This window comes from Entelurus aequoreus, linkage group LG21, assembly GCF_033978785.1.
Source record: "Entelurus aequoreus isolate RoL-2023_Sb linkage group LG21, RoL_Eaeq_v1.1, whole genome shotgun sequence".
Lineage (NCBI taxonomy): Eukaryota > Metazoa > Chordata > Actinopteri > Syngnathiformes > Syngnathidae > Entelurus > Entelurus aequoreus.
This window is the reverse complement of record NC_084751.1, coordinates 9,297,357-9,308,469: the sequence shown is the minus strand read 5'-3', so window position 1 is coordinate 9,308,469 and position 11,113 is coordinate 9,297,357. Positions and strand designations below refer to the sequence as shown.

At 36.6% G+C, this 11,113-nt stretch overlaps 1 protein-coding gene across 3 annotated transcripts in view; it reads right to left on the bottom strand.

Moving 5' to 3' along the window:
• Positions 1 to 264: 264 nt before the first annotated feature.
• Positions 265 to 11,113, bottom strand: part of hapln1b (hyaluronan and proteoglycan link protein 1b) — a 22,565-nt gene continuing 11,716 nt past the window's right edge. The window contains exons 2-7 of one of the 3 annotated variants that reach the window (XM_062030787.1): positions 10,171 to 10,230; positions 9,542 to 9,680; positions 4,880 to 5,043; positions 4,614 to 4,812; positions 4,174 to 4,476; positions 265 to 902 (exon numbers count right to left, since the gene is read on the bottom strand). In XM_062030787.1, the coding sequence (XP_061886771.1) occupies positions 613 to 902; positions 4,174 to 4,476; positions 4,614 to 4,812; positions 4,880 to 5,043; positions 9,542 to 9,656 (1,071 nt within the window). In that variant the 5' untranslated portion in view covers positions 9,657 to 9,680; positions 10,171 to 10,230 and the 3' untranslated portion in view covers positions 265 to 612. The other 2 variants (XM_062030789.1, XM_062030788.1) reach the window with 2 other exon arrangements.

Sequence of the window (11,113 nt, the reverse complement as noted above, 5' to 3'; positions counted from 1 at the left end):
CTACTAATAAAAGTCTCAATCAATCAATCAATATACATTTAAACACAAAACTTTATGTCATAGATTCCCAAGTATATTATTATTAATTATTACTTTACAATGTTCAGGTTTTCTCATTACTTTTTTACATTTCTACTGTTGTTTGTTTACATCGATATTATTTGAAGATACACAACATTTGACATGTTAGTCACGTTAGGCGGCACAAAGCATAAATAAATAAGTGGACAAACCGTTTATAAAGTCTGACATTCTTTAATGACAAAACAAATATTTCTATAAAAAACATTTCTACATTCTACAAGAAAGCGAACGACAAAATTCCTCAGTACAAAAACAAAAATGACATCGTAGCACCTTGAACAAAAACAAAGATTCTTCTCGCTTGTGTCGGCGGACTAAACAAGATAAGTGCCCAGGACCACCAGCGTCAGGCGGGGACTCAGTCCAGTCCAGACTCCGGACGGGTCAGTCCAGACTCCAGACGGGTCCTGATCCAACATACTGACCACTTTTAGCAAAACTGTTCATGGAAGATGAGAGCTAGCTGCTAACAATGCTAACAATGCTAACAATGCTAAGCGTCACAGTTGAATGCGCATGCGCGTGTCTTCAGTGGCGGGCTTTGAAGCAGTAGACGCCGTACAACTTGTGCTTCTTGTCGGGGAAGCCGCTGAAGCGCACCGCCGCCTCGTTGGGGCTGCAGCGGGCGCGGGGGCGGGAGATGGGGTACCGGACGCTGCCGTCGGCCAACCAGCCGCCGTCGCAGCGGTCGAAGCCCAGGAGCTTCCACGCCGCGTACATCTGACCCACCTTGGCTATCTGGCCGCCATCTTGCTGACACGCCCGCCACGCCTCGTCGTACGTCAGCTTGGTGGGATGGATGAGGTAGTACACACTTCCTGCAGTTAAGTACACATAAATACTATTACTATGAGGTAGTACACACTTCCTGCAGTTAAGTACACATAAATACTATTACTATGAGGTAGTACACACTTCCTGCAGTTAAGTACACATAAATACTATTACTATGAGGTAGTACACACTTCCTGCAGTTAAGTACACATAAATACTATTACTATGAGGTAGTACACACTTCCTGCAGTTAAGTACACATAAATACTATCACTATGAGGTAGTACACACTTCCTGCAGTTAAGTACACATGAATACTATTACTATGAGGTAGTACACACTTCCTGCAGTTAAGTACACATAAATACTATCACTATGAGGTAGTACACACTTCCTGCAGTTAAGTACACATGAATACTATTACTATGAGGTAGTACACACTTCCTGCAGTTAAGTACACATAAATACTATTACTATGAGGTAGTACACACTTCCTGCAGTTAAGTACATATTACTATGAGGTAGTACACACTTCCTGCAGTTAAGTACACAAATACTATTACTATGAGGTAGTACACACTTCCTGCAGTTAAGTACACATGAATACTATTACTATGAGGTAGTACACACTTCCTGCAGTTAAGTACACAAATACTATTACTATGAGGTAGTACACACTTCCTGCAGTTAAGTACACATGAATACTATTACTATGAGGTAGTACACACTTCCTGCAGTTAAGTACACATGAATACTATTACTATGAGGTAGTACACACTTCCTGCAGTTAAGTACACATCAATACTATTACTATGAGGTAGTACACACTTCCTGCAGTTAAGTACATATTACTATGAGGTAGTACACACTTCCTGCAGTTAAGTACACATGAATACTATTACTATGAGGTAGTACACACTTCCTGCAGTTAAGTACACATGTATACTATTAGTACTATGTAGTATACTATGAGGTAGTACACACTTCCTGCAGTTAAGTACACATAAATACTATTACTATGAGGTAGTACACACTTCCTGCAGTTAAGTACACATGTATACTATTAGTACTATGTAGTATACTATGAGGTAGTACACACTTCCTGCAGTTAAGTACACATGTATACTATTAGTACTATGTAGTATACTATGAGGTAGTACACACTTCCTGCAGTTAAGTACACATGTATACTATTACTATGAGGTAGTACACACTTCCTGCAGCTAAGTACACATGTATACTATTACTATTAGTACTGTGTAGTATACTATGAGGTAGTACACACTTCCTGCAGTTAAGTACACATGTATACTATTACCATTAGTACTGTGTAGTATACTATGAGGTAGTACATACTTCCTGCAGTACACATGTATACTATTAGTACTGTGTAGTATACTATGAGGTAGTACACACTTCCTGCAGTACACATGTATACTATTAGTACTATGTAGTATACTATGAGGTAGTACACACTTCCTGCAGTACACATGTATACTATTAGTACTGTGTACTAGTATACTTTTAGTACTGTGTAGTATACTATTAGTACTGTGTGTATAATATTAGTACTGTGTAGTATACTATTAGTACTGTGTGTATACTATTAGTACTGTGTAGTATACTATTAGTACTGTGTAGTATACTATTAGTACTGTGTGTATACTATTAGTACTGTGTAGTACACTATTAGTACTGTGTAGTATACTATTAGTACTGTGTGTATACTATTAGTACTGGGTGTATACTATTAGTACTGTGTAGTACACTATTAGTACTGTGTAGTACACTATTAGTACTGTGTAGTATACTATTAGTACTGTGTGTATACTATTAGTACTGTGTAGTACACTATTAGTACTGTGTAGTATACTATTAGTACTGTGTGTATACTATTAGTACTGTGTAGTACACTATTAGTACTGTGTAGTATACTATTAGTACTGTGTAGTATACTATTAGTACTGTGTGTATACTATTAGTACTGTGTAGTACACTATTAGTACTGTGTAGTATACTATTAGTACTGTGTGTATACTATTAGTACTGTGTAGTACACTATTAGTACTGTGTAGTATACTATTAGTACTGTGTGTATACTATTAGTACTGGGTGTATACTATTAGTACTGTGTAGTATACTATTAGTACTGTGTGTATACTATTAGTACTGTGTAGTATACTATTAGTACTGTGTGTATACTATTAGTACTGTGTAGTATACTATTAGTACTGTGTGTATACTATTAGTACTGTGTAGTACACTATTAGTACTGTGTAGTATACTATTAGTACTGTGTGTATACTATTAGTACTGTGTAGTATACTATTAGTACTGTGTGTATACTATTAGTACTGTGTAGTATACTATTAGTACTGGGTGTATACTATTAGTACTATGTAGTATACTATTAGTACTGGGTGTATACTATTAGTACTGGGTGTATACTAATAGTACTGTGTGTATACTATTAGTACTGGGTGTATACTATTAGTACTAATAGTAATAAAAAAAAACTACAACTGTAGATTTTACAGTAAAAAAAACTGGCAGCTCAATCGGCAGAATTTGACATAAAAAAACTGTGGTACTGTTTTTCCATTTACAGTAAAACAAAAACTACAACTGTAGATTTTACGGTAAAAAACTAGCAGCTCAGTTGGCAGAATCCTACTGTACTGTAAAAACTACAACCGTAGATTTTACAGTAAAAATGTTGGCAAATCAGTCGACAGAATTTCTCCGTAAAAAAACTGCTGTACCATTTTAGTGTTTACAGTAAAAGGTCTACATTGTAAAAAAAAATGAATCGCATATTTTATTGTAAAAAAAATGGCGGCTCACTTGCCAGAATTATACCTTAAGAAAAAACTTGTTACTGTTTTTCCATTTACAGTAATACACCGTAAAACTATAATTGTATATATTACGGGAAAAAAACTGCTTTTCCATTTACAGTAATGCACCCGAATTTGACCATAAAACAACTGTGCTGTAAACATCCATCCATCCATTTTCTACCGCTTGTCCCTTTTGGGCTTGTGGGGGTGCTGGAGCCTATCTCAGCTGCACCACGTATTTGATGGTAAAACTTTTTTTGTCCGAAAAATTTAAAAAAAATTGAAGTGTACATAAAAAAATATATAATAATCCAACAATTTAGATGTTTATATTCATATCCAGTTCCATATAATCATTATGTAAGTATATGCACATTTCCCAGTGCAGTCGCCCCCTGCTGGCCGGGAGGATACAAGCTTTTTTTTTTCTCCGCCTGTGGTTTTCCGTCAGTGATGTTTCCATGGCGACGCTCACCTTGGTAATGCGAGGTGAAGCAGAAGACGTCGTACTGGTTCTTGTCCTTTTCTCTCAGGCCGTAGCTGCGGACGCCCGGCGCCGTGTCCTTGCCGCCGCAGGGTTCCCTGGGCGTGGTGACGGGGTACTGGACCGAGCCGTCACTCAGCCAGCCGGCGTTGCACCAGTCCATGCCCCCTCGCCATGCACCGCGCAGCTGCTCCACGGACGCCACGACGGCGTCCTGGTCCCGGCAGGCCCGCTCGGCGTCGTGGAAGTTGAGGTTGTAGCGACCCAGGCGAGGGTAGTACGGGAAGACCACGCCTGCGGGTCACACGCCTCGTTATGCTTCGTGACAGTAATATTACACTCCTGTCCTGCAGGGGGCAGTGAGGAGCTTTTTTTTAACTAGTACTAGTAGTAGTATTATGTATGTATTTGACCCGGGGGCGGGGCCTCACCGTCCAGGTCCAGCGAGACCACAGCAGCGGCGTCTTCCAGGCCGTCGATGACCTCACATTTATATTTGCCGTAGTCCTCCAGGCCGATGTCGGCGATGACCAGGGAGGCGTCCATGGGGGAGGAGCCTCGTAGACGCACGCGGCCGTGGAAACTCCCGTAGCTTCGCTTGTGGTGATCCATGGCGGCGAACACGTCCACCTGGAGACCAACGCAGTGAGGCCAGGCGAGCGTCACATGACCTACTTCCTTGGAAAGAGCGACAAACCTCTTTCAGGAAGTCTGACGTCAGTTTGGTCCACTTGATCCTCATCTTGCGACCGGGCGCCGGCGACTGCTCCCTGATGATGTCACATGGTAACGTGGCGTTGCCCCCCCGCCTCGACACCACCTTGGACGGCTCTGACGTCACCGACAGCCGGGGAGCATTTTCTACCAAACACAAAGAATGTTGACTTCCTGCCTCACCTCACGTTAAAGCACTTTCATGCAGAGTCAGCACAATAAGAGCTACACTACATGGTAGTTACATGTAATAACAGTTACATGTAATAACAGTTACATGTAATAACAGTTACATAGTAGTTACATGTAATAACAGTTACATGTAATAAGTTACATAGTAGTTACATGTAATAAAAGTTACATAGTAGTTACATGTAATAACAGTTACATGTAATAAGTTACATAGTAGTTACATGTAATAAGTTACATGGTAGTTACATGTAACAACTGTTACATGTAATAAGTTACATAGTAGTTACATGTAATAACAGTTACATGTAATAACAGTTACATAGTAGTTACATGTAATAACAGTTACATGTAATAAGTTACATAGTAGTTACATGTAATAAAAGTTACATAGTAGTTACATGTAATAACAGTTACATGTAATAAGTTACATAGTAGTTACATGTAATAAGTTACATGGTAGTTACATGTAACAACTGTTACATGTAATAAGTTACATAGTAGTTACATGTAATAACAGTTACATGTAATAAGTTACATAGTAGTTACATGTAATAAGTTACATGGTAGTTACATGTAACAACTGTTACATGTAATAAGTTACATAGTAGTTACATGTAATAAGTTACATGGTAGTTACATGTAACAACAGTTACATGTAATAAGTTACATTGTAGTTACATGTAATAAAAGTTACATAGTAGTTACATGTAATAACAGTTACATGTAATAAGTTACATAGTAGTTACATGTAATAAAAGTTACATAGTCGTTACATGTACTTCAAGTTACATAGTAGTTACATGTAATAAGTTATATAGCCGTTACATGTAATAAAAGTTACATAGTCGTTACATGTAATAAAAGTTACATAGTAGTTACATGTAATAAAAGTTACATAGTAGTTACATGTAATAAAAGTTACATAGTCGTTACATGTAATAAAAGTTACATAGTAGTTACATGTAATAAAAGTTACATAGTCGTTACCTGTAATAAAAGTTACATAGTAGTTACATGTAATAAAAGTTACATAGTCGTTACATGTAATAAAAGTTACATAGTAGTTACATGTAATACAAGTTACATAGTAGTTACATGTAATAAGTTACATAGTCGTTACATGTAATAAAAGTTACATAGTAGTTACATGTAATAAAGTTACATAGTCGTTACATGTAATAAAAGTTACATAGTAGTTACATGTAATAAAAGTTACATAGTAGTTACATGTAATAAATGTTACATAGTCGTTACATGTAATAAAAGTTACATAGTAGTTACATGTAATAAAAGTTACATAGTCGTTACATGTAATAAAAGTTACATAGTAGTTACATGTAATAAAAGTTACATAGTAGTTACATGTAATAACAGTTACATAGTCGTTACATGTAATAAAAGTTACATAGTAGTTACATGTAATAAAAGTTACATAGTAGTTACATGTAATAAATGTTACATAGTAGTTACATGTAATAAATGTTACATAGTAGTTACATGTAATAAAAGTTACATAGTAGTTACATGTAATAAATGTTACATAGTAGTTACATGTAATAAAAGTTACATAGTAGTTACATGTAATAAAGGTTACATAGTCGTTACATGTAATAAAAGTTACATAGTAGTTACATGTAATAAAAGTTACATAGTCGTTACATGTAATAAAAGTTACATAGTAGTTACATGTAATAAAAGTTACATAGTCGTTACATGTAATAAAAGTTACATAGTAGTTACATGTAATAAAGGTTACATAGTCGTTACATGTAATACAAGTTACATAGTCATTACATGTAATAAAAGTTACATAGTAGTTACATGTGATAAAGTAACATGGTAGTTAAATGCAATAAAAGTTACATAGTAGTTGCATGTAATTAAAGGTACATAGTTGTAAATGTAATACAAGTTACATGGTAGTTACATGTAATAAAAGTTACATGGTACTTACATGTAAGTTACATAGTAGTTACATGTAATAAAAGTTACATGGTACTTACATGTAATTTACATAGTAGTTACATGTAATTAAAGTCACATGGTAGTTACATGTAATTAATGTCACATGATAGTTACACGTAATTAAGTTACATGTATTCAAAGTTACATAGTAATTACGTGTTAATTAAGTTGTATGGTAGTTACATGTAATAAAAGTTACATAGTAGTTACATGTAATGAAAGTTACATAGTAGCAATATGTAATACAAGTAACATGTAATGAACGTTACCTGTAGTTACATGTAATTAATGTTACATGATAGTTACACGTAATTAAAGTTACTTGATAGTTACATGTAATTAAAGTTACATAGTGGTTACATGTAATTAAAGTTACATGTAATTGAAGTTACATAGTAGTTACATATAAGAAGAATTACATGGTAGTTACATGTAATAAAGTTACATGGTAGTTGCATGTATTGAAAGTTATATAGTAATTACATTTAAATTAAGTTGTATGGTAGTCATATGTAAATAAAGTTACATAGTAGTTACATGTAATTAAGTTACATAGTAACATGTATATGAAGTTACATAGTAGTTACATGTACTTCAAGTTACATGTACTTCAAGTTACATAGTAGTTATATGTAAAAAAGGTACATAGTAGTTACATGTTTAAAAAGTTACATAGTAGTTACATGTACTTCAAGTTACATAGTAGTAACATGTAACAAAGTTATATGGTAGTTACATGTACTTGAAGTTACATACTGTAGCAGTTCCATGTACTTGAAGTTACATGTTAGTTCCATGTACTAGTAGTTACATGTTAGTTCCATGTACTAGTAGTTACATGTTAGTTCCATGTACTAGTAGTTACATGTACTAGTAGTTCCATGTTAGTTCCATGTACTAGTAGTTACATGTTAGTTCCATGTACTAGTAGTTCCATGTACTAGTAGTTACATGTTAGTTCCATGTACTAGTAGTTACATGTACTAGTAGTTCCATGTTAGTTCCATGTACTAGTAGTTACATGTTAGTTCCATGTACTAGTAGTTACATGTACTAGTAGTTACATGTTAGTTCCATGTACTAGTAGTTACATGTTAGTTCCATGTACTAGTAGTTCCATGTACTAGTAGTTACATGTTAGTTCCATGTACTAGTAGTTCCATGTACTAGTAGTTCCATGTTAGTTCCATGTACTAGTAGTTACATGTTAGTTCCATGTACTAGTAGTTACATGTACTAGTAGTTACATGTTAGTTCCATGTACTAGTAGTTCCATGTACTAGTAGTTACATGTTAGTTCCATGTACTAGTAGTTACATGTTAGTTCCATGTACTAGTAGTTACATGTTAGTTCCATGTACTAGTAGTTACATGTACTAGTAGTTACATGTTAGTTCCATGTACTAGTAGTTACATGTTAGTTCCATGTACTAGTAGTTCCATGTACTAGTAGTTACATGTTAGTTCCATGTACTAGTAGTTCCATGTACTAGTAGTTACATGTTAGTTCCATGTACTAGTAGTTCCATGTACTAGTAGTTACATGTTAGTTCCATGTACTAGTAGTTCCATGTACTAGTAGTTACATGTTAGTACCATGTACTAGTAGTTACATGTTAGTTCCATGTACTAGTAGTTACATGTACTAGTAGTTACATGTTAGTTCCATGTACTAGTAGTTCCATGTACTAGTAGTTACATGTTAGTTCCATGTACTAGTAGTTACATGTTAGTTCCATGTACTAGTAGTTACATGTACTAGTAGTTACATGTTAGTTCCATGTACTAGTAGTTACATGTTAGTTCCATGTACTAGTAGTTACATGTTAGTTCCATGTACTAGTAGTTACATGTTAGTTCCATGTACTAGTAGTTACATGTTAGTTCCATGTACTAGTAGTTACATGTACTAGTAGTTACATGTTAGTTCCATGTACTAGTAGTTCCATGTACTAGTAGTTACATGTTAGTTCCATGTACTAGTAGTTACATGTTAGTTCCATGTACTAGTAGTTACATGTACTAGTAGTTACATGTTAGTTCCATGTACTAGTAGTTACATGTTAGTTCCATGTACTAGTAGTTACATGTTAGTTCCATGTACTAGTAGTTACATGTTAGTTCCATGTACTAGTAGTTACATGGTAGTTCCATGTACTAGTAGTTACATGTACTAGTAGTTACATGTTAGTTCCATGTACTAGTAGTTACATGTTAGTTCCATGTACTAGTAGTTACATGTTAGTTCCATGTACTAGTAGTTACATGTTAGTTCCATGTACTAGTAGTTACATGGTAGTTCCATGTACTAGTAGTTCCAAGGTGATGGTCAGTGCATGTTTTGCTGCTGTGTAAGTTGTTGTCCTAGCTGAGATAATGTTGTCATCCTGCAGAGCAGCACTTCCCCACATAGAGCTCTTATCTGATAAGGTGATGCAGGGCAGGGAGACACACGGGTGTTGGGAACGAGACGCAGTAGAAAGCTCACCCGTCACATAGATGGTTCTGGAGTGTTCCAGGTCGGGGTACAGCGAGTCCAGGTGCTCGGCTGCGGCCAGAGAGATGAAGGCGAGGAGCAGCGCAGGCATCACCATCATCATCATCACTTCACAATGCACCTCTGAAGGCTGCAGCCACACACATACACACACACACACACACACACACACACACACACACAACAGACAGAAGGACTGTGATGTCATCACTTAACAACGTCATCACACCACCTGGTCCTTCACACACACACACACAACTACACAACACTGCAGCTTGCTCTCCATTGCACACTGGCAGTGTGTGTGTGTGTGTGTGTGTGTAAAATACTACACAACTTCTTTAAAAATAGAATCATTATTGTTACCATGACAACCTGACAACACAAACACATTTATTTGACTGCTCTTAAAATGACACTCAAAGAATAAATGACCTAAACAAATCACGTCCACAATAACCTTCTCTGTGCACACGTGTGTGTGTAAGTGTGTGTGTGTGTGTGTGTGTAAGTGTGTGTGTGTTAGTGTGTGTGAAAAGTGTAGCCATTCGGATCGATGGAGACCCCCCCGCCCCCGCCCCCCCCCCTCACAACCAACCTTATCTTCATTCTTTACGTACCAGAGTGCTGATGTGCTGCTCCTTGTGCCAACCCAACTTCCTGCACTCAGCAGAACCTCTCTGCAGCACACACACACACACACACACACACACACACACACACACACACACACACACACACACACACACACACACACACACACACAGTACTGTTTTAATGGGACAAAATATATATATATATATATATTAGGCCTGTCCAATCACACTCCTGACCTGTGATTAATCCACCAAGCAGGGTTAATCACAGTTTATCACTTGCTTAAAATTTGATTAAGAAAACATCCAAACATTTGGATACAAATGCAATTTGGTTGTCAGAATGTCATACATTGTCCGCTTGTAAGTACTCTGTGTGTGTGCGCTGCCGAACATGCTCGTCTGCTCGTAAAACCAGCAATGTCATGCCCGGTAAAAAAAAAAGAATGTGGATGGATTGATTGATTGATTGAGACTTTTATTAGTAGGTTGCACAGTGAAGTACATATTCCGTACAATTGACCACTAAATGGTAACACCCCAATAAGTTGTTCAACTTGTTTAAGTCGGGGTCCACTTAAATTGATTCATGATACAGATGTATACTATCAGATATATACTATCATCATAATACAGTCATCACACGAGATAGTCATATTGAATTATTTACACTATAGGTCTGACTTGGTAGGATATGGCAGTGTTTTTCAACCACTGTGCCGCGGTAGTGTGCCGTGAGATATTGTCTGGTGTGCCGTGGGAAATTATGCAACTTCACCTAATTTATCCCAAAAATATTTTTTGCAAATCAAAAATTAGAATCTGCCAATAATGTGCCGTTGCTTAGAGTCTGTGCTGTGTAAAACTCGGCAGGGTAACCACGTAATACTCCATGTCAGTAGGTGGCAGCATTGCTTTGGAAAAGTCGGAACGTGTCGGGTGAGACGAGGATGGTTTGTTGTGATCC